At 39.8% G+C, this 25,211-nt stretch overlaps 1 protein-coding gene across 2 annotated transcripts in view; it reads right to left on the bottom strand.

The window, feature by feature from the left end:
• Nucleotides 1-25,211, bottom strand: part of MAPKAPK3 (MAPK activated protein kinase 3) — a 99,963-nt gene that overhangs the window by 26,944 nt on the left and 47,808 nt on the right. For both annotated transcript variants that reach the window (XM_074198049.1, XM_074198048.1), the window contains exon 3: nucleotides 2,519-2,658. In XM_074198049.1, coding sequence (XP_074054150.1) covers nucleotides 2,519-2,658 — 140 coding nt within the window. The remainder of the gene's footprint in view (nucleotides 1-2,518; nucleotides 2,659-25,211) is intronic.

Genomic DNA, 25,211 nt, shown 5'->3' with positions numbered 1-25,211 from the left:
CCCTTTGTTTGGCTGAGCCCAACCTCCAGCCGGAGTTGCCAAAACCCTTCTTCATAGCAATGACACTAGAGCTGCGGCCAGGGTGGGGGTGGGCTGGTTGGGTTGGCAGTCAGTAGGGAGGATGCTTGCTTGCTCATTCTGAACCACTGTTTCTCTTAATGTAGCCTCAGATAACAGTATTTCTTTTGATCTCCATATCACACTGTTGAATCACATGGAGACCTTTCCAAGAAAACTGGTATCTAACCAAGTCTCCTCTATCTTGATTTTTAAACACAAGCTTAATAATTTACATTCATTCCTATTAAATTTAATCTTCTTTGACTAATCCCAGTGTTTTGGGATCCTATGTCATATGTTGTGTCTGGCCCAGCTTTGAATCATCTGCAGATCTGATAAACATGTCATTATATCTTTCACTGAGAAAAAGGTTAAATGGCACAGGATTAAGTAATGATCGCTGACCTTTCAACAGAGATGTTCTTCCAATATCGCTTTGGAATGCCAACGGCTACTCTTTATAATTTATTCAAATCTGGTTATTTCACACATCACCATCCCCCCCACCTTGCCCCCCTCACAGGAATAGTTTGCAAGGTCTTAGGAAAGATTCTGCTACAATCTAGGCTCCCAGTCTAGTGACACTTTCTGGAAAAGGAGAAGGATCCATTCTGGTATAGCCTGTACTTGATGAGGGCACATTGGCTCTTTGTGACAAGCTCTTCCTTTTCTGGCTGTCCCTTAATCATCCCTTAATACAAAATATGCTCTAAAATTTTGCTAGGAATTGAAGACCACAAAGCCTAAAAGTTTTCATATTTATTCTCTTACCCCTTTTTTGGAAATGATGATATTTTCTTTTTTCCAAATCTGCAGTTTCTCTATCATTCAATATGGCCTTTCAAAGATCACAGAAAGTAGTTCAGAGATCACATCTGCCAGATTGGAGGGGGGCTGATCATTGGGGTTCAGGACCAGTTAAGTGCTTCCAGACCTTCCTGATCTCTTCTCCTTATTTCCCCCAGGTTTCAGCTAATATGTAATTTTCTTTTTCTTTCTAATTCTTTGCCAGACTTGCCTTTTCTGATTTTAAGTACCACTGACACTATTCTTATACGGTCATCCCACATGTTGGTATTCACCATCTGTTTTGGTAATATGCTCTTATTTTCATCTGCTCTGTGTTTTTTTACAATTCGACTTGCTTTATTAGTTCCTGGTATACCCAAACTTGCTCTTCAATTTTCCCCTTTCTTCTCCTTATTGGAACTGTTTTGCTTTAATTTAATTCTTGAGGGTTTCCTATCTTTCCCAGAAAATTTTGGGTCATGAGATCCTATTTATCCTGTCTCTGAACCTTTGGAAGTCTGCTATTCTTAAAAATCTAGAATAGGTATAAATGTAAAGTCTTATATGTAGGTCCAAAAAAATCACTTTTACAAACTACAATATGGGGGAGGCATAGTTAAGACAGCAATCTGGAAAAGATTTGTGTTTTGGTTTTTGTTGTTTCCCTCCCCAGAGGATTTCAAGTTCAGTAGACTAACACAGTAGCCTATAAAAACAAAGAAATCTTGGGCTGCATGAAGACAGGTATAGCTTTCAGGTGATTGTCAACTGTACTACACACTAGTTTGGACTACATTTGGAGTTCAGTTCTGGGTACCTAAGTTTAGGAAGGACATTTGGTAAGCAGATAGTCAGAAAAGGGTAATTAGGATGGTGAAGTACCCTGAGTTCATATCATATGAGGATTAAAGTTACTTAGGATTTTTAACCTAAAGAAGACACAAGTGAGAGGATGGTATTAAGGGCTGTCCTGTGGCAGAGAGAGTTTAGACCTATTTTCTTTAACCCCAGAAAGCAGAACTGGGAGAAATGTGTGGGAGTTTCAAAGAGGCACATTTAGACTTCATGACAGGAACTACTTTCTAATAATCGGAAGTGTCTGGAAGTAGGGTGGGTTCCCTTGGAAGGCGATGGCTTTGCCCTTCTTTGAGTTCTGCAGCAGAATCTGGATGATATAGCATTTGTCAGCTATGTTAAAGTTGGGATTTCTTTTCAGTATGGATTTGCCTAGATGGACCCTGAGGTACCTTCCAACTGTAGAATTCTGAGATACTCTATTAATTCACTTCTATAAGCAATTATTATATGCCTACTCTATGCTAGGTACTGTGGATACAAAAACAAAACAGTTTCTGCCTTTAAGGAACTGATATGTTCAAAACTATATAGAGACAAAAAAATACAGAGTAAATGTGAAATGATATTGGGGTGTTTGGGGAGAAGTCTCTCTACTGCAAAGCCCTTCCAGCTCTGCCATTTTGGTATCTGATATTCCTGGGTTTTCAAGGCTAGAGAGTTAAGTCTAAAGATAGAGCTGGTAACCAGGGAGCATTCCCCATCCTTCCCTTCCTAACTGTTACTTACTCCTTGCCTGCTCTCCCTCACTCCAGAGGGACCTGGTTGGGTAGGAATTTGTATGAGTTTGAGGGCCAGATCATTGGGACCTCACCATTCCATGACAATAAGGAGGCACCTCTTGTTGTGGTGCATGTTCTCATACACGTCCACGATGCGTACAATGTGGGGTCCACGGGAGGCTTGCCAGTGATGCTCTACTTCCTGTCGTGCTTTGGGACTATCATACAGGAGCTAGAAATGAGAAGAGGAAAAAAAGGATGGTTTAAACTGAAGTCTTTGAGTTGTTCCTGCTCCCTCCCTTCCCTAAAACTCTCTGGCAAGCTCTAAAGCCACAGATCCTAATAAACTGTGTGACCTTGGGCAAATCACTTAATCACATTTGCAAAAATCCCCCCCAAAAGAAAAACCAAAACTAAAGCCACAGATCTCTTGACCAGAAATTCTGTTTGAGCCCAATTCCTCCCAGATCACAACAAATCTGACCCTGGGCCTCACACAGCCTTTCTCTGAGTCACTCAGCATGTAGTATTATACATTATATTTATATATGTTAGAATCAGACTCTGGATGTAATAAATATATGTTGAAATGAATTTCTTCATTCTTTCCAGGTTTCCCTTACTTTCTCTACAATGTCCTAGAAACCTTTTCACCCTAGAAGCTCATTTTACCCCTGGACTCATTCTCTCTCTCTCTCAATCTCTCTCTCTCTCTCTCTCTCTCTCTCTCTCTCTCTCTCTCTCTCTCTCTCTCTCCCTTCCTGCCTCCCCCATTTCTCTCATTGGCTGGTTTCTCTGAGACTAACCCTCTATTTTAAGGACACTCAAGTCAGCCACAATTTCATTCCTTTCTAATTCTGCTTGTTTTTGGAGGCTCAGTGCTTAGCACAGTATCTGGGGCTTTGTATCTGGAACCTAATAAATGATAGATTTAACTTGAATTGGTTTGAACTGATTTTCAGTGAACAGGATTCCCATTGAATAATCACAACTCCCTGCATTTATAGGAATTGAACTTGGGGATGGAAGACGTGGAAGTGAATTCTTGCTCTGACACATTCTGGCTGCATAGCCTCAACATTAACTCTATTGGTTTCAATTTCTTCATGTGTGAAATGATGTCAATATACTTGAACACATACATACATTCATGTGAGCTTTGTTCTTTACTATCATTCTGGAACCAAAGCCAACAATACAGGTTTTGCTATTTCTTTGATGATGCCTTGATAACCCTTTTTGCTCTTGAGTGGGAGGGAACAGGTTTGGGAGGAGGAGGTATGACACAAATACAGGTATCCAAATATAACAAGCTGAAGCAGAAAGAACCCTGGTCTTGGAATCAAATGAGTTAGACTTCTGTTCTAGCTTCAGAACTTACTTCAGAATTTACAAGCTGAGTGAGTTTGGGCAATTCACTTTACATCTGTGGGACTCAATCTTTTCATCTGTAAAATGTAAATATTAATATCTCCATGACTTGTTTCTCTGGGTTGTTTTGTTGTTCAGTTCATGACCCCATTTGAGGTTTTCTTGGCAAAGATACTGGAATGTTTTGCTATTTCCTTCTTCAGTTCATTTTACAGATGAGAAAACTGAGGCAAACAAGGTTAAGTGATTTGTCCAGGGTCACATAGCTTGTAAGTGTGTGAAGTCAGATTTGAACTCAGGAAGAGGAGTCTTTCTGGCTCCAGGGTTGGCACACTATCCCATCTCACTGCTCTGGGTATTGTGAGAAAGACACTTTAGTGAATTTTATGTGGTCTATATTTTTACATATGAACTATATATACTTATATGTGTATATTTATGCATGTATATAAAACATTATTATAATATCTCACATTTTTCTATTACTTTGGGGCTTTATTGCAGGATTATGAGGTGATTAATATGGATATTATTATCCCTATTTTATAAAGAAGCTGGAGCAAACTAAATCATTACTGATTAGAGAAATGCAAATTGAAGAATCTCTGAGGCACCACCTCACACACACCTCTCAGACTGGACAATATGACCAGAAAGGACAATGTTCAGTGTTAGAAAGAATGTGGGAAATCTGGGACACTAATACATTGGTGGTGAAAATGCAAACTCATCCAACCTTTCTGGAGAGCAATTTGAAATTATGCCCAAAGGACAATAAAACTGTGTGTACTCTTTGATCCAGCAATAGTACTACCCTGAAGAGATCATGTAAAAAAGGGTAAAAACATCACTTGTACAAAAATATTCATAGCAAGTTCTATCTGTGGTAGCAAAGAATTGAAATCAAGTGAATGTCCATCAATTGGGGAATGACTGAACAAATTGTGGTCTATGTATGTTATGGAACACTATTGCTCTATTAGAAACCATGAGGGGTGGGAATACAGGGAAGCCTGGAATGATTTGAATGAACTGATGCTGAGTGAGATGAGCAGAACCAGAAAAATATTGTACACCCTAACAGCAACATGGGGGTGATGATCAATCTTATTGGACTTGCTCATTCCATCAATACAATAATCAGGGACAATTTTAGAGCCCCTGCTATGGAGAATACTCTCTGTACCCTGAGAAAGATCTATGGAGTTTAAACAAAGATCAAAATCTATTACCTTCCATTTTTTTGTTATTTTAAAAAGTATCTTATGTACTACATAATTTTGCTATCTCTATTATTTTATTTTCTCCTCAAGGATATGTTTTCTCTCCCAACACATTCAATTTCAATCAATGTATAGCATGGAAACAATGTAAAGATTACCAGATTGCCTTCTGTGGGGGGGATGAGGGAGGGAAGGGAGGGTGGAGGAAAGGTTGAAAAATTCAAAACCTTACAGAAAATAATATATATAATGAATATATATATAATTGGAAAACAAATAAAATAAAATATTAATTTTTTTTAAAAAGAATCTGGAGCAAAGAGAGAGAGAGGGTAAGTGATTTGCCCCCAAAGCATACAGAGTCTAAGTATGAGAGCCAGAAACTTGCACTGATTCTTAAAGCAGAACTCTACTAGATACTTTTAACTTTCTAAAAGGTCTTTAAATCTATTACCTGACTTTATTCTGTAAAGTAAGCAGGGCAGGCACTACTATCCCCATTTTACAGATGGAGAAAAGATGATGCCACTTACCACAGGTCACACAGTGAGTTAGTTATCCAGGCCTTCTGACATCAGGGACAGGGCTCTTTTTAACCACACTGTGCTACTGCCGACTGTCTGTTTTGATCTGGTTCATCTTGTGACCAGGGGAATGCATTTGGGAATGAGGGTTGGGAACACAAAGCAGGGCCAAGTGGATCATACTGAGATCACATCCCAAAGCCTGGCTTCCTGCAGCAACCAAATGAGCTGAGCAGACCCAGAGACACCCGGGCAGTGACCCCCTCCTAGGCCCCAGATGTTACTCTGTATGATCATCTTGAGAGGCTGAATCTAATAAGATGAATTTAATGGAGAGAAAAATGTCCTCCCTTGGGTTTAAAAAAAATCAGCCAAACAAGTGCAAAATGGGGACGAATGATTAGTTAGCGATTTATGTGGGGGATAAAAAGAATCTGGGGGTTTTGCTGGATTGCAAACTCAATCTGAATCAACAGTGGTTAATGGCAACCAAAAATGCTATTTAAATAGGTTTTGCAGCCTAAGCACAGAGGTATGCTGGTTCTTAGGGGCATAACTATCTGGAGGAGAAGGGACATGAGAATTCAACTAGTCTAACTCCTTCATTTTCACATCCTCTTAAGAGGGTGATTTGGCCAAAGTCACATGGAGTTGGATGAGCTGAAAAAGATTAGAAGGCTCTTTTCAGTTCAGATTATTTCATGATCCTATTTGCCTAACCATTATGATCTCCAGCTAGAATGTTCTCATCATCAAGACCATGTCAAATCTAATTCTTTAACTCAGAGGATGCTGAAGATATAAAGAGAGACCTGATTTATGGGAGTAGAGATTCTAGATAGAAGTAGAAATAATTAGTATCAACAGAGGCTCCTGCCATCTCCAAAGAACCGACCTATAATCTGGGTTCGGGATTTCTACCAAAGGTTTTTTAAAAGATTCCATAACTGGCTTATTTTTTGAGCCTCAGAATATATTCTGCTCACTGAGTATTAGTACCCACAGTACTCAGCCAGACAAGAGACACTGAGGCATCTTGGACTCTCCTTTGCTAAAGCATTGACCAGTAAGGAGGCAGCCACGGATTCTGGTGAAGTCACTTAACAAAAGAGGAGATGTTTAACTCTGCTCTACTGGCTCTTCCCTTCCTAGATGACTCATTTCTCCTAACACATGAAAGGGCATTGCCTAGCTTCAAGAAGCCTTCTGTGGTTGGCACTGATTACTGATTGCCCAGAGAACAAGTCTGGGACAGACTTTGCTCCTCCATTCTGGGGCAGGTTGGGGGAGGGAGGATCTCTCTGGCAGAATACTAGGGAAAGAAGAAAAACTTGCATTTCTATAGGCTTTATAGTTAACAGAGTTTCCATCACAATGCCTCCATGAGTTTGATAAAGAAGATACTATTTCCCTTACAAATGGGGAAAGTGAGGCACAAAAAGGAAAGGTGACTTACTCAAAGTTAAATGCCTGGTAGAGGCAGAGCTAGGAATAGATCTTAGATCTTCTGACTTGGTCTATGTACCTTAAACAGACCACTTTTGTGCCCCTCACTCAGACTCCTCCCTCTCTATAGATTGATTTGCTCCTTCCTGTTTATTTTATTCATCTCTTGTTGACTGAAGAAATTTCAGCTCCTCCATGAAGTCTGCCCCTAACTTACAATCTCCCTTCTCTGAACTCCTCCAGCATTTCTAGTTTCTACCATAAAGTTTAGCATTTATGTCATAGACTGTTACTGCAAAGAACTTTGAATCATTATACAAAGGATGTTAGAACTAAACTAAATCTGCATTGAACCCCCTTCATTTTACAAATGGAGGAAGCAGAAACCTCAAGAGGGGAAAGGATTGGCCCAAGGTCATATTTTGTGATTAAATTAAAAGTAGGACATAAGACACCTGACTTTGGGGATTCCATGCTGAATGCTGAAGGAGGCAAATCATAATACAATTTTTACTGCTTTAGGTCAATGTTTAATTGACCAATTGACAATTCTTATAAAAAGGAAGGAAAAGATACAATATGATCTGGGAAATAAGTTATAAAAAGCAAAATAAAGTGTGATAATCAGTAACATTTCAGAGTTAATTCCAGACAAGAAGTAATCAAACTGAGACATCACCACAGCATTTTAACTGCATAAATAATTCCCACTCTAAATGGAAAAATGGTACATGCAAAAGAGAGGTTGTAAACGTTATGTAAATTTTCATGTCAGAAGACAGTAAATCACTTACATGTCTTCACCTTGTCTAGTGTTCTAGAGTGAAAGGTAATGACCCTTGCTTCATCAGTATGAAGTTCCCTTCACCAACACACTTTGTAGCCCCACTAATCCTGAGTAGCCTTCATGAATCATTGTGGTCAAAAAAATCTGACACCTAATGGTTAACCCTATAACAATGGGCCACTGCCTTGCTCCTTTCTGTCCCAGCTTCTTCATGAAATGCCTCTAATTTACAATCTCTAGATCATTTCATTTTTGTGTGCCCAGTGCTCAATACAGTGCTTGGGACATGGTGGATGTTTAATAAAGGTCTGGTGATTGATGATAGTAGACATGATTTTGAAATGGTTTACCATAATGATTTACTAATCTGAGTTTGAGGAATATAAGAATTATTGGAGAGAGGAGAGAGAGAGAGAGAGAGAGAGAGAGAGAGAGAGAGAGAGAGAGAGAGAGAGAGCAAACAATATGATCACTTTTAATTATCCTACAGAACCTAAAAAACATTGGATCCTGGATAAGTGCTTTTTTAAAATTTTTTTTCAGGTTTTTTTTTTTTTTGCAAGGCGAATGGGGTTAAGTGGCTTGCCCAAGGCCATACAGCTAGGTAATTATTAAGAGTCTGAGGCCGGATTTGAACTCAGGTACTCCTGACTCCAGGGTTAGGGCTCTATCCACTGCACCACCTAGCCGCCCCCTAGACAGCATTTTAACTAAAAACCCCCCCATCATTAGTCTTTTAATCAATGACTGCTTTAGTGACCTGGATTTAACTTGTGGGAAAAGGTAAAGCTGCCAATAGTATTTTCAGAGAAAGTTCATCATTCTCTAACTGGATTGGGTACCTAGTATGAATGGGTGGTTATTAGGTTAAACCTTCAGTTTACTTAAAGATTTGAATACAGATCCATAAAAGAAAAAGGAATATGTATCCAACTAAAGGTGAACCACAATTAGCTCTGCCACAGTACTAGTGAAAGGTACAGAAATATATTTTTTACAGAAAGTTCTATAAAGCTTTCCAGATTTATAATCAATCAATAACCAATTCTCTCTTCACAAAGTGCTCCTTTTTTTTTATCGAGTCCTTTTTTCCACAACGAATTTGGAATATAACTTTGCCACTAAAGAGTTTTGGAGAATTGTCCATAGGTGGCTGTCATTTTTTGTGTGGTGGAATTTCAAGAACACTCTCCTGGAGTTAGTAACTAAGGTTTTTGCGATGATGAGGAGGCAATTCCAGGAAAGCATCAGTACAATGCCTGCTCAGATAGTTAAATATCTGGGCAATGATTCATTGGCTCATTATTTATAGCCTACTGAAAGCGGCTGAGTTTCTTTCCAAAAAGCTCCCACTTTAACTTCTAAGTAATTATGGTGCTCTGTTCTCAGCAGTGACAAAAGTGAAACCACCACATCTGGATTGCCTCAAACAGTCCTGGCTTTACTGAGGCAATGACACTTAAGGAAATGAAATCAGGAAGTGGGGTTGGACTGGCCAAATATAAATAGGAGAAACCTACTGGTTTCCAAAGCTGGAGGCAGCACATTTTAAAGACATTTGGGGGATTACTTTTTTTTGGTAATCCCCAAAAAGAGAAAGATTCCAAGAGAATGAAAAAGAGGAGGAAAGGAAGAATTCTAAATGAATGGTGGTATTTTTACCTCCCTAAAAAAGTATTCAAAACAAAATTTAAAAGTAGATGTCTATTTTCTCATCTCTAGAAAATCTTTATTAGAATGGTCTATACATGTACAAAGGGTATCCTTGATGAAAATATAGAAATAGGAAGGCTTATAAAGATGATTTTTCTATAGTAGATCCCACTTTCAGAGTAATAGTTTATTGAAAGTTATGGAGAAAAAACAATTGTACTGGGTCTAACATTTGCTAATCACAAAAAGAAAAAAAAATGTCCTTAGAACAAAACACATTTTAAAAGGCTTATCCTAGACAAAGTACCTCTCCCACATTTATATTAAAGTTATATGAGACCATGAGATCAACTCTGTTGTAAATAGCTCTGACCAGTGATCTACTGACTTTCAAGTGAGGCATAAAAATGAGACATTAGCTTCCTCAAAGTCTCCAGATCATGGAGGTTATCCTGTGCCAAATCCAAATAAGAGGATTTCTTGGTGATAGGAAGATATATATAGATGCACCTGTTTGTACAACACATTGTGCTGATTATACTAAGCTCCCCAGTACACTATAGGGCTTCCTCAAAGAGATTCATGGTTGTTGAAGACAGTCATTTAATAATCCACATTAGAAAAACAAAGTAGATGAAGTATATTTTATTAACTCGTAGGGCAGATATAGTATATAATATACACATATCTGTAGATATGTATATACAAATATACATACATGTGTATATGTATATATATAATATATATATATTATATATATATATATAAATCACATACACATCTATAATTCTTCAGTGTAGGGAATTCCCAGGGAGGAAATTTATTCTATCAGGGCAGATCAGTTACTGTCCTGAATCTTAAACTCTTTGAAGAATTGCCTAGGGATATTGAGAATACCTTGCCCAGGATTACAGAGTTAGTATGTGTCAGAAGCCAGCCTCAAACTCATGTCTTCCTGACTCTGGAGATGGCCCCTTATCTATGCTGCCTTCTCGTCATGTACATTATTCATATGAATATATGGATACCCATGCATAAATATACCTATAAGATATAGTATCTTGGATAGATACCACAGATAAATCATGAATTCAACTAAGAGTGGCATAAGAGGTAGCAAGAGGACTAGATTGCATTTAAGAAACTGTGCAGCACTTTCAATTATCCTAAGCTGCTTGCTGACCCAAAAATACATCTTTTTTAATATCAATATTTCCCTGGAGATTTTATTTGGCTGCCAATCACAGGACACCATGATCTCTGAAGACTTACCCTCTTAGGTGACCTAATGACAGCGGGTTTGACAAAGTCTTGCATGGAGAAGCAAAAAAAAAAAGATACCATCAGGGTTATTTAAAAATGGAAAAGTACATCCTTAAGAAATATAGGAAGGGTGAAAAGCAATAAATGGACTGTCTGAGTACCTGGAAATCTAAGTAGTCATAGGAATGTTTCAATTGTACCTGAGATCAGGGATCCACTGAAGTATCATTGCAAAAGGCAAGGATTCTGAACAGTAGGCTTTTGGTACATGAAAATAAAGATGGTGGGGGAAATTGTATTAGTATAGGGAAGGAAGAGAAGTTGGTAAAAGTCATCTGGAAGATATGCTAGAAGAGAAGGAAAGGTGGCAGTGAAAGGTAGAAGGTAGGGACATGGGGGGAATATGTGAAATGTGAACACCCATAAGCAGCAGGTTCTCTGGTTAGCTATTTAATCATCATGCTACTGTACTCCAAATACCTGAAGAGCAATACCCTATCAAGTGGCTAAGATCTGAGGCCATCACCCCTGAAATAAGAGATCTTTCCAATCTTACCTATTCCATTTTATTACCTGCAATGACCTGCAATTACCTCCAATGGTTACTCTGGAAAAGAAAATTAATCAATTGATCAGTCTTTCCTGAGTCCTCTTACTATGTAACCAGTCTAGGGCTAGGCATTGTAGAGGATACAGAGGTAATGGGAGAAATAGTCTTTACTCTTAAGAAACTCATAGTCAAATTAAGAATCACAACCAAAATATGAGAAAAAGACAATGAATTTTGAGAGGTAACATGTCAAAGTGGATGAAGGGCTAGTCCTGGAATCAGAACTAGCCAAGCTGAAGTTTTGTTTTACATATATATATATATATGTAAAGAGAGAGAGAGAGAGAGAGAGAGAGAGAGAATTTTCCACTAGCAGTTCCTACACCAAAGAAATTCCTTGTCCATTCTCAGCTCTAAGTTGGAATGTCTCGAGAAGCTTGTCAAATCTTCTATTCATGCCCTCAAATTGAGAGAGGAGGAGGAGGAGGAGGAGGAAACAGAGGGTTTGAGGATAGTTACTAATGCTATAGTAGAAAACAATTCAGTAGCCACCATGCTCGTTCACTACATACATATTCTATAGATGTGGTGACTTCTAACATTTACTGAAGTCAAATGTTAATGATACTGTGTGGCCTTGGGCAAGCCACTTAACCCCATTGCCTTGTAAAAACTAAAAAAAAATGTTAATGATGCAGTGTAGACAATTACAGAACCATGTAAACAGTATATGATTGTGTGGCACCCTTTTAAGAAATATTTATTAAATATCTTATTTAAATATTAAATTAAATTATCAACTACGCTGTGTCCAGATCATTATAGTAGATCTCTGGGGAAAGTTATAGTTTAGATAAATTGTAATTACCCTTGGGGTGCTCACAAAAAAATAAAGAAATCAGTTTGGAGGGAGCAGTATGAGATAATTGTTAGGTGGGATTGGGCAGTCAGGTGACACAGTGGATAGAGCACCAGCCCTGGAGTCAAGAGTACCTGAGTTCAAATGCTGCCTCATTCACTTAATAATTACCTAGCTGTGTGGTCCTGGGTAAGCCACTTAACCCCATTGCCTTGCAAAAAAAAAAAGGGGTTAGGTGGGATAAAAAAGAAAGGATGGAACAGAGTAAGCTTAGGCTTCCCTAATCCTGGGAGTTCCAAAAGACTATCAACATTTGTCATACCTGAAGATTCCTTTAAGGTATAGGTCAGATCTACAACTAGCATAGGAAACCAGGTTCTTTGTTTCAGGCAGATGGCATGGGAGGGACAGGATTTCCCTATTGCCCCTTCTTCTGTCATGAGTAATAATTTTCTTCCTTTAGTGAGTTATTCCTACACTCCTCATACCTGGATCCTCATTGATCTGTGTTTCCTGTGGCATTCTGTTATTACCATGTGGGTACAGTTCAGACTTCCTGGGAATGAACAACTGGGTATCCACATAACAAAACAACACAAAGTTGGACTATTCTAGGCCATAGCTCTCTGTACTCTCTCTCTCTCTCTTCATCACTGAATTTGATTGAAGTACAAGAATTACTCATTGTGAGACTCAGGTTATCATAACCTGAGATGAATAACTTGGGGCAATGCAGTACTAAGGGGATTCATCAACCAAACTGCATGAGGGCCAAGGAAATATGAGAAATACACAGAGGCAGAGGGGAGCATATGGAGTGACTTTGGGGGTAATAATATTTGTTTGCTAAAGTATTACTTAGAAATACAAGCCTCCCTGGACCAAGAGCTGGTGAACTTCAACTGGTAATGACTAATGACACTACTTAGAGATGTAGGTGTCCTAGCTAGATGCCCAAGATACATAAATGTCTTCCTGGGCGTCCTCTCATTACTATCCTCTTCTAAGAGGATTAGTCTGAAGACCCAGAAGTACCCTCCCTCCCTCCCTCCCTCCCTCCCTCCCTCCTTCCTTCCTTCCTTCCTTTTTTAAAGGTAGATATACTACTTTATATATTGGTTTATGTAGTACATTTGAAGGACTTTGGGAATCCCTCTCATCCTCACCAAAAAAATGCCTTCCCATTCCTGCTCCCACCCATTCCTACTTGTTCAAATGCCTGGAATTCCACCTTTAACAATTTATTCTGGCTCACAAAATCAAAGGATTTAGAACTGGAAAGGACTGTAGAGATCAGGATTTATTTAGTAATAAATATTAAGTCTGATCATGTTGCATACATTCCTCCCCACAACTTTCATATTCAATTAACTTCAGTGCCTTCCAATTACCTTCAAAATCAAAAACTAAGTTCTCTGATATTTAAAGTTCTTTTTACAATCTGAACCCTTCTTAATTTTCCATTTGCAATGGAAAATGCTCTATACTATGCTCTATAGACTGTAAGAACAGCTAAGTGATATCTTGGATAGACTATTGGACTTGGAGTGAAGAAGACTCATCTTCCTGAGTTCAAATCCAATCTGAGACAGTTACTAGCTATGTGACCCTGGACAAGTCACTTAACCTTGTCTACCTCAGTTTCCTCATCTATAAAATTAGCTGGAGAAGGAAATGGCAAACCAATTCAGTAGCTCTGCCAAGAAAACCACAAATGGGGTCAACAAAGAGTCGGAGAGAACTGAATAATAACATATCATCCAGCTACACTGGCCCACTTGTTCTCTGCCAAGGACACTCCACACCTCTGTATTGAACCTCCTCATCCCACTTAAGTCCTGGAATGTACCCTCCTCTTCCTTTCCCCAGTATTTTCCTTTCAGATTGCTTTATGCCCACATTGTATATATCTTGTATGTACTAGACATATACATGTTCTCTTGTCAGTTAGAATGTAAGCTTCTTGAAATCAGGAACTGGTTTTAGCATTTGTCTTTTTAAACTCAGCACTTAATACAATGCCTAACATACATTAGGTGCTCAATAAATGCTTATGACAGACTAAACAGCAATCTGAGAGGGAAGTGGGGCTTCATTGCCTGTAAGTAAAATGAGCTGGAGCCTTCTAACTCTAAGAGTCTATGATTTTGGTATTACATGAAAGGGTTGTCAAGGTCCTACAACTATAGAAGGAATCCCTACAGGTCTATACAAACAGAGACTACCATGTTCTTCACGGCAGAGCAGCATGAACACAGAAATCTGTCACACAAACTTGCTGACAACAATCTGGCTGCCAGGGTGGACTCCTTGCTTTGTCCATCCCTCATTTGTCTGTTGGGTTCTTCATCTTCCCCCTCTCATCTTGGCATGGTTGAGAATACAGCTTTAGTCATCACTTTCCGATCCTGCCAGGAAGAACTATTGGCAGGAGGGGACAGCCAGGTTTCTCAGATGAAAGGAAGCTTTCGATCTACCACATGAGGGGGGGGGGTGATGAGAGGAAGTCTTCCAACTCTCAGAAAGAAGAGGCTATAAATGAAACTGTCTTTGCTGGGAAAGGTATTTATAAAATTAATTGCTTAGTCATAACTACTAAGAAGATAAAGAGTCCCCTTGCTTCAGAGATGCTTCAGACACATCATCTTGCCAACTATATGGAAAGAGAATAAAAGAGAGAGAGAGAGAGAGAGAGAGAGAGAGAGAGAGAGAGAGAGAGAGAGAGAGAAAGGGAGAGACAGAGAAAGAGCAAGAGATAGATGAAAGAAAGAGAAAGAACAGGAGAGAGAAAGGAGAAAGGGAGGGAGGGAGGGAGAGAGAGAGACAGAGAGAGAGACAGAGAGAGAGACAGAGAGAGAGAGAAGATAAGAGAAAAGGGAGAGAGAGGGGGAGAAAAAGAGGGAGAGAAACATAGAAAAGGGAGAGAGAGAGAGAAAGAGGGAGATAAAGAAAAAGAGGGGGGATAGAAAGAGTATTGACTGGAGTTAGGGACCCGGATTAAAATTCCATCTCTGATGCTCACTATCTGTATGATCTTGGGCAAGTCACCTAACCTCCCTGAACCTCAGTTTCCTCATCTGCAAAATGAGGATGTTGAATTAGACAGCTTCTGAAATCCCTTCCAGCTCTAACCTTTGATCTTGATGACCAATTGACCTCTTTCTCTTCCAATTCAGATTTTTTTCCTGTTATCCTATGAACCCTCCAGCAGGGTTAAGAGGACACCTAAAGACATCATATGACTAAACCAAGGTCAAACAACCAGACCTATTTTCCTTCCTTCAGTTCACCACGGCCACATTACATAATGTCCCCTAGAAGAACAAATGAAGAATATGAACTGTATCACTTAGCATCATAGAGCCAGAAGAAGCTTATATGTTCATTTGGTGCAATTCTCCCCAGCCCAGGAGAGACACCAAGAGTCAGGGGAAAGAAAATGACTTACTGAAGGTCAAACATCAAAGTTACTGGCAGGGGGGGTCAGTTGTCAGTTTGGTCTTTGATTCTCAGCACCAAGAGCTTGAAAGGACCCAAGTAAATGTTGGTTGAATTGAATTTTCTCCCCACAAAGGGTTAACACAGATGCATCAGGGAGACTGAGGACTTTTAATCTCATTCATCTGGGGAGAACAGCTTCCCTTCTGAAATGACTGAGCAAAGGCTGAGGGAGCAGAGAACCATGCCTCTCTCCCTCTAAGGCACAGTCAAAGAAGGACCAAGAGAGTCTGGGGGCAGAACAGAGTTCGCTGCAGCACCTCTCTCCCTTCCCACTTCCTATAGCTTAAAGTGGCAGCTCTCTCATCCTAAGCCATGTGTGTAGAAATGGGGAAGGGGTTTAGGATCTAAAATACCTTTGCTCCTGCTCATAGGATCACCTGTCAAACCACATGGATGGAAAGGGAAAGAGCTTTTTGAGGTCATAATTGGTAGAATTATACAAAAGAAGAGCAGCATTGTATTTCATACCCACATAAATAATTTCCTTTGATGTTAATCTATACTTTTGTGTTCAGTTGTTAGCACATTTTTATTATTTTAATGAAAATTAATAGCATACAAGAGAAGGATCTAATAATAAATATTTATGGGTCTTCAAAAAATACTTGTTATAATGCCCTGTGTGTGTGGTCTCCTAAGTGAAGGGAGGACCTGAGAAGTCCTATAAAACTTTTATTGGTTCATTAGGACACAGTTAGTTAACATCCAACAAGTCAGGAAGAACATGGCAGCAGGAGGATGCAATATGGCAGAACATACTTGAGAATAGGAACTGTTCTCTTTGTCTTTGTACCCATAACTTAGCACAAAGCCTCATTGATGTAGGAAACAGTGCAGAAGTGCAGTTAAGTAGTTAAACTTGAGTGCCTTAAACATAGCAGGAATTTAATAAATGTTGGATTGGATTGGGTTAAGAAGGGTTAGGAAGAGGAGGTACTGCAGGGTGATAAGTAATAGGTGTAGTAATAGTAATAGGTAGATAATTTCTTTATGAATTCAATGATAGAGAAGGTCCAAGAAAGCAGCCTGGTTCTCACTCTCCCTGCCAGTCCCCATCATTCCAGGTACTTGGTGCTTTGGGCAATGGAAAGGATAGAGTGATTGTTTTCATTATAAGAGAGTTTGAAGGTTATGAAATGACTTAATACTTAATATAGAAGTATAGAACCATAGATATGCCTCCAGGAAAAGACTGGTCTCCTAGGGTGGTGGTGCAGAACAGTGGAGAAGGACTAAGGAGGATATACCTTCAAGGAGGTCAAAGAAAGGGAAAATGTCCTGTATACACTAAAATATTAATGACAGCATTTTTTTGGTAGTAGCAAAAACTCAAAACAAAAAAGATAGTCATTGATCAGGGAATAGAGAAACAAATCACAGTACATGAATGTAAATGTATCATTAAGAAACAATAAATATGAAAAATATAGAGAAGCCCGGTCATACTATAGAACTGATGCAAAACAAAGTATGTAGAACTAAGAAAACAATATGAATAATGACAACCATGCAAAAAAGAACAACCAAAAAAGTGACAGTGAACAGTAAGTAGTTATCACCATCAAATTTGATCCTGAAGAAAGCATGGGAGATAGGAGATGAGAGAAAGGCATAGTTAGGAAATACTACCTGCATTGTGAGACCTAGTTCATGTGTCAGCGAGTTTTGCTTAACAGTTTTCCCTCTCTGCTCTGTTATTTTTATTACTTATTACAAGAAATGACTTTCTGATTCAGGAAGAAAGAGGTATATATTTGGAAGTTTAGGCAATGTAAAAACAAAATATATCAATAAGCATTTTTTAAAAGACTTGAAGAGAGTCCAGGGCTTTGGGGATGCATTTCCTACAGAATCATTAAGCTTTCTACCTTGGAATAATCTTCAGAGTGGCTCAAAGGAAGCATCCCAGAAATTATTTATTTCATTCCTCCTCTGTCCTCATCACATCCCCCTCAAGACAGGATATGCCATATATTCTTATATCTGAAAGGGGTAATGACTAAGGTTACAGAGCTAGGTCTGTTCTAGCCCTCCCTATCAAACAAGTAGAAAGACAATCTCTTATCAGGAGCTGATTTGAGGCCATCCAGGAAGGAGAAAAGTCTGTCCCCCCAGACCTAGTCTTACCTCCTAGATTCTCTGACTTCCTTTAAGGTTCAGCTCAAGTCCAATCTTCTGTGAGATCTACCTGGTCCTCTTTAATTTTAGTGCCTTCTTTTGGAGATTATCTCTCTCAAATGTACTGTATCTTGTCTGTATATGGTGGTTTGCATGTTGTCTTCCTCTTCAAAATGGGAGCTCCTGGAGAGGAGGGACTGTTTTTTTTAACTTTCTCAAAATTTTATTTTATTCTCAAAGTATAGCAATGCCTGAACATGCTGGTGTTGTTTAGTCATTTTCAGTTGCATCCTACTCTTTGTGACCCCATGTGGAGTTTTCCTGGCAGAGATACTGGATGGTTTGTCATTTCTTCTCCAGATGAGGAAACTGAGACAAACAGGGTTAAATGATTTCTCCAGAATCATACTGCTAGTAACTGAACTTAGGTCTTGACTCCATGTCGGATGTTCTATCCACTGTACCACTTAGCTGCCCCCCTGCTTATTGGAAGCACTTCATCAATACTAATCGATTGATTGCTTGATAGTTTGTAAAGCACTTGGAATATATGATTGTATTGGGGCTTCAATACAGTACCCTGGGAGGTAGGTACTGCAGCTATTACCATCTCCACTTTACAAATGAGAAAACTGAGAGCAGGAGAAGATAAGGGAGTTGCTCAGGGTCACACAGCTAGTGAGTGTCTTTGAAGGGATCTGAACCCAAGTCATCCTGACTCAACTTCACTCTAGTTTCACTTCCATTCACCTCAATGGACATTAAGTTGTGGCCCCTGGTGGGAGCTCCTGCCCATTCAATGAAGCTGTTATCTCTATACAAGATGGTTCAGTGGACAGAAAACTGAATCTGAACCAGCTGTGTGATCCTAGGCAAGTTATTTTACCTGCTTGCCTCGGTTTCCTCAATTTTCAAATAGGATTAATAATGACACCTCTCAGGATGTGGTGAGGTCTATGTAAAGCATAGAACATGGTAGATTCTTGGTAAATGTTTACTTTCTTCCTTCCTAAATGAAATGCCTGCAGCAATCTGGACCCACATTTATCTTAGCAGGTCATTTGATGGGGTACCCTCAAGGATAAAGGGGGTAGAAACTGGCCCTCTCCCTCCTCATCCAAACACCCTCTGGTCCACACACATTCAAGCATGGAGGAAAGTCAATGTCATTGCTGCTCCTCCAGTGACTCCCAGCTCCAGGCTGGGCAACCCACTCCAGAAATAGCTACTCTAAGCTTCTTCTCAGCTGTGTCCAGGAAATGCAGGGGAGGGAGGCAGGGAGAAAGCTGTTTTCTACCAGTTACTGAGATCCTTGATCCAATTATGGAGACATTAATGACTTGATCCATTGGCTTCAGGCTTGCTCTCTATAAGATAAGAGGGATGTGGTTGAGAGACAGGATGAGGGGAAGCAGGTTAGGGGGTTGGCAATTAGAGAAAAAGGCTTCTTAGTGACCCTAAAGAGATTCTCTTACATTCCACAAACCCCAAGGCTCCCATGAGCTATTCCTGGGGCACTCAACAGCCCCAGAACTCATCCCAGCACTAATCCTTCAATATCAGAGATGAGAAGAAAAAGAAAAGGACCCATGCTCACAGGGGTAGGATTCTAAAGTGAGAAAGAGCTGGGACAGTGCGACTTTCAATGTCAACCATGAAAAGTCAACTATCTCCTCTTATTCACAGGCAAATAAATAGTCATTACTGAATACAATTTTATTCTAATTCTCTCTCTCTCTCTCTCTCTCTCTCTCTCTCTCTCTTGTCACACACACACACACACACACACACACACACACACACACATTTCTCCTGCCCTTCCACTATCAGTAACAGACAGATTGTGCCAGCTGACCAAGGAGAGCCCACAAGGATAGTACAAGTAACAAAGTGGTTAAGGTCAGCATTTCCCACCCCATCTCACTCACCAAAGCTATATTGCTATTTCCAGACAAGCTTAATTTTGGAAGAATTGTTGGAAGCCTCAGCAAATGGTTTTGGGGGGGATCAATCACTCAGAAATAAAGAGCTTTTCTCTTTTCTTGGGGCTGACTGTGTCATGGCAAAGGAAAGGGGAAACTGTTGGAGGTGAGCATTTGTCAGGATATCACAGCCAAAAGACTGAGCTCTGAGAGTTTCAGTAGGAAGGTGAAACATGACTGGGGAGGGGGTGGGGAGAGAAACAGAGAGGAGAACAAGAGGAGGCCAGGTGGGACAGACAGGTAGACAAATGCTCTTGAGGACCACATGCCTGTCCTCATTACGAAAGGGTCTTGCCCAAGTGTGTTGCATCAGGGAGGATGGAATTATTCCAATTCCTGAATCTCCTTCCCAGGCTACCTCCCCACTGCCACTCATCTAGAGAGGGCTATATTTAGGAAAAGCTATTTCCCCACACAGATTAAAATAGGCATTTCTCCTTGCTACCAGTGCCTGGATACGAGGAGCAGGGGGCAGGGAAAAGGCTTTCAGCTCACAATGTCACTATGGATTTTTGGTCCCCCCCAACACACACACACACACACACACACACACACACACACACACACACACACACACCAAATTAAATAACAGTGATTAAGTTCTTGCTTAGAAAATCAGCGAGCCCAAATGCTTGCAAAGCTGAAGCCCAGACACAAACCTCTGCATGTTCAAACACATTGCAGGGGGAGCCATTTAAAGGACCTGGTTGCCAAACTGAACAGAACTGGTTCTCTCTCTACCATCAAACCCTCGGGCTGTCAACACACCAGGTGGCCAGCAGCTCCCTTTCAACAGCATCACAGTTTTTCCCACACCTATGTCACCAAAGGCAGGTGGTCCCATATTGGTGAGATGGAGCTTTAACTCTCCTTTCTCCAACCCACCAGAGCAGATTCATCTTTTCAAAACCTCATTTTGGGGGCAATTGGGTGAAGCAGTGGTCAGAGCACTGGGCTTGGAGTCAGGAGGAAGTAAGTTCAAATCTGGCCAAAGATACTAGCTGTGTGACCTTGGGAAAGATACTTAACCTCAATTGCCTCCAAAACAAAAACAAACAAAAAAATCCATCATTTTTTAATTATGCCATTCCTTAGCTCAAGAAAATATAAGTACTCCATAATGCTGATCACATCAGATCCTAACTCCTCAACCTGAATTTCAAGACCCTTTAAAATCCAAGCCCACCCTAATCAAACTATCCTAGCTCCCTTCCCTGCCCCCCCCACTCCCAATCATGTCCCATTCCAGTATCCAGGTCAGGTACTTGCTGCTATCTCCAACTAAAATGACTTCTGTATTTCTCTCTGCCTTTCCAAATTCTATCTCTCCTTCAAGCCCCCTCTCCTCCCAGAAATCTTTCAGGACTGGGGAGCACCTTATCTAAACTCCTGCTCCTCTCTGCCCTACAATCACTCCAGGATCTCTCTAATATTGAATTCTTTTCTATTTGTTTTTATGATTATAGATCTTGAATGTTCACCTAGACTGTGACCTCCACCAGTCAGGTTACAGGAGGTTAATTAAAGGTCTTAGATGCAAGTCAACTACCTCAACTTAACCTTGAGGGTGAAGAATTGCAGGAAAGATAGAGGAGAAGTGAAACAGATTGGAAGAGGGAAAAGCTGTTTTCACCAAGTTTTAAATTGGTGGGAGGGCTGGAAATCAAATTTCTGGTAGAAAACTATACTCAGTGAATTTTTGACAGTGAGCACATTAAGGAGACAATTTGATGTCATAGAAAGAGCACTTTGCTCTAAAGTCAGAAGACCTAAGTCTGTCCCGAGCCCCAACTTGTCCAGTCACTTTCAGTCGTGTCTGACTCTTTAAGACCCCATTTAGGGGATTTTCTTGGTAAAGATATTGGAGTAATTTGACATTTTCTTCTCTATCTCATTTTACAAATGAGGAAACTGAGGCAAAGAGGGTTAAATTACTTGCCCAAGGTCACACAGCTAATAAGTGTTTGGGGCTATATTTGAATTCAGGAAGATGAGTCTTCCTGACTCCAGGCCTGGGGACTATGGCATCACTGAGATGTCATGTTTCCTCCACTTACCTAGGTCAGTTCTTTTCATCTCATAGGTTCTGGTCTCTGCTGAACAGAAAAGAAGAATTTCCTTTCACTTATGACCTCCTGGGGAATGAGATAATGTCTATAAAGTACCTTGTAATTTAAAAGTATGAATGACGGTATCTTCAGTTGTCTCTTTTAATCAGAAACTGGAAATAGGGAAGCTGGGACTGCCATTCTGATCAAATTATAGGGAATGGAAGAAAGGGAGGATGCGTGTCCTTAACAACCAGTTAGTTCAGCTGAAAAAGGCCAGCCCTAGGCTTCAGTGAGGGTTAGCTAGGTAGTGCAGCAAATAAAGTACCAGCCTTAGAATCAGAAAGACCAGAAGTTCAAATCTGGCTTCAGACCCTTACTAGCTGTGTGACCCTGGGCAAGTCACTTAACCCTGTTTGCCTCAGTTTCCTCATCTATAAAATGAGTTGGAGAAGGAAATGGCAAATCACTCCAATATCTTTGCCAAGAAAAATCTCAAATGCAGTCACAAAGTATCAAACATAATTGAAAAACAAACAAACAAAAAGCCTTCAAAGATCTGCTCCCGCCACCATTGGTCTAGCCTGGGTGTTCCTGAAGAAGTCAAGGGACTCCTTGTGGAGACAAGTTCCTATCACCTTGAGGTCAAGTAGCAGTTCCCCCAGAAAGGAGAGGTGAAAGATTCCATGGCAAATCTGTATTTGTGCAACGGCAGAATAGCAAGAAGTCTAATTTGAGATGGCATTTCTTTACTCGAACTCCTCCTTTCCAAGCTTTGGCAAAAGGAGCTATTTTGAGAGGACGCTTCTGAGCAGCCACTCCCCATTCCCCACTCCTTTCCCTACCACTTCATTCCTGTCCCTCCAGCTCTCTCCTGCTACCTCCAAGGGCCCTAGAGCAAAGAGCTGTATTCTTTACAAATCTACCACCCTTGTCTATGACATTGCTCTTCTCTCCTATGTATATCCCCTCACTCCATCCATTATGTAGCATGGAACAGTGAAAAAAGACCCCCCAATAGAATCATAACAAGTAATCAAAGTAAAAATAATAAGTAATAGCAATGATAATGATATAACTGATTCATACAACACAGATTGTAAATGCTTTACATATGTTTTACATACGTATGATTTACATATGCTATTTTATTTGATCTTTAACACAACCCTATGAGACAGGCATTATTATTCTTTTCATTTTGCAGATGAAGGAACTAAGGCCAGAAAAAGGCCTCAGGTTACAGAGATAGTGTTTTAGATTTTGAATTTGATTCTTTCAAATTTTGAATCTGGTTCTTCCTGGGTCCAGCTTGAACCCTAAACTCAAACACACACACACACACACACACACACACACACACACACACACACACACACAGAATTTTCATGTGAAGAAGCAGGATGGGAAGGATCTCAGAGCTGAGAAGTCTTACTAGAGAACAAATATCAACCTGAATTGAGAGGGGGGGAGAATTTTTCTCACTGGAACTCACTACACCAATAAAATAACAGCTCATCTAAAACTAATTTCTGTATATTCTTGTACATATATTTGTGAATATGTATTATAGTTGTTCAGTTGTATCTAATGCTTTGTGATGCCAATACTATCCATGGGGCTTTCTTGACAAGGATATTAGAGCAGTTTGCCATTTCCTTCTCTTGTGGATTAAAGTAAATAGAGGTTAAATGATTTGCCCAGGGTCACACAGCTGGTAAATGATTGAAGCCACATTTGAACTCAGATCTTCCTGACTCCAGTCTCACGGCTCTCTCCACTGAGCCACCTAGTGGCTTATATGTGTGTTATATTCCCCTATCTAATTGTTTATTGTTTATTCTTCATTTTTAAAGAAAAACAAGGGTGACATCAAGGGTGATGCCTTGACTTGTGAGTAAATTGTATTTAAAGCAGGGCAGAGTTTCACAAAGTCATCAGCCACATTCTCCCTGCCAGAGGAGTGGCAAGACCAAAGTCAGGATGATGGATGATGGTTGGGGATGCCATGGATGACCCTGCTCTATTGCTTCTACTTCAGTTGCCTTCAACTGAACCGCTTGAACTCAACTGCTGGAACATATTGTTCTCATTTGCCCGTTCTATCAAGGGAAAATCTTCACATGCTTGGGGTGGACATCCCCCAGCTCACTGATGGGTTTGAAACTTGATGGTTACTCTCAAACTGGTTTAGCTCATCTACCGAGATGATTTTAGCAGGGTGGAGCTGCTGCCTTGTTTCTTGAAACCACAGGTTAGGATTGGGTGGCATGTAGATGCCAAAGGTAAATGAGCAGCCTTGCTCTCACACCAGAAGTGATAGTCCTCCCTATCTAATCTAAGTTTTTTAAAAGAAGACTTTTATTTCTGTCTAGAGCATAGTAGGGACTTAATCAATGATAACTGAATGATTTCATTCATTCATTCTCTGTTCTTCTGATCACTCTCTTTCCTATAGGCAAGTATTGAGGTTATGTTTTCCTACTGCAGATTCTGTACCTTCTTTCTATCTGATTCATAAGACCAGAGAACTCTTTCTTGGGATTTCCTTCCTCTTTCCTCAAAGAGGCCTTCTCTGAGTTTGGTCTTCTAAAAAAGAAAGAACAAATCTCCTATCCCATAGAATGTCATACCAGGTAAGAAACTTGAAATTAAAAATTAAACTTAGAGCAATAAAATCAATCATACTCTTTGACCCAAAAATATAATACAAGGCCTATATTCAAAAGAAATTTTTAAAAATGGGGAAAGTCCTACATATTCGAAAATATTTATATAGCAATTCTATTTGTAGTGGCAAAGAATTGGAAATTGAGAGGTGCCCTTCAATTGGGGAATGGTTAAACAAGATGTCCACCCTATGAATGTTATGGAGTATTATTGCTTTATAAGAAATCATGAATGGTAGGACTTTAGAGAAAAATGGAAAGATTTACATGGGCTGATGCTGAACAAAGGGAACAGAACCAAGAGAACACTGTACACATTAACAACAACATTGTGAGTTGACTAAGTATGGTGGATGCAACTCCTCTCAGCAATTCAGAGAGCTAGGACAACCCTGGGAGACCGGCTATGGACAATGCCATCCTCATTCAGAGGAGAAAACAAACAAACATACCAACAAACAAACCCCCCCCACACACAGAATTTGAATGGATACTAACGTTCAATTTCTAAAAAACTCTTGTGTTTTTCCTTTCTATTCTATGGTTTTCTTTCTTTTCTCTTAGTCCTAATTTCTCATAAATAAAATGACTAATATGTAAACATGTTAAATACAAATGTATATGTCAACTTTACTAGACTGTTTGCTGCTAAGGGGAGGAAGGTGGAAAGGAAGGGTGGTAGAAAAATGTGTAAATTATAAATATGCAAGTAGATGAATGTTAAAAAACTTTCATAACATGTAATTGGAAAAAATTAAATGTAATAAAAAAATTAAACAGATCAAAGGCAA

Source organism: Macrotis lagotis, chromosome 8 (genome assembly GCF_037893015.1).
Source record: "Macrotis lagotis isolate mMagLag1 chromosome 8, bilby.v1.9.chrom.fasta, whole genome shotgun sequence".
NCBI lineage: Eukaryota > Metazoa > Chordata > Mammalia > Peramelemorphia > Peramelidae > Macrotis > Macrotis lagotis.
This window is presented reverse-complemented; position numbering and strand designations above follow the sequence as displayed.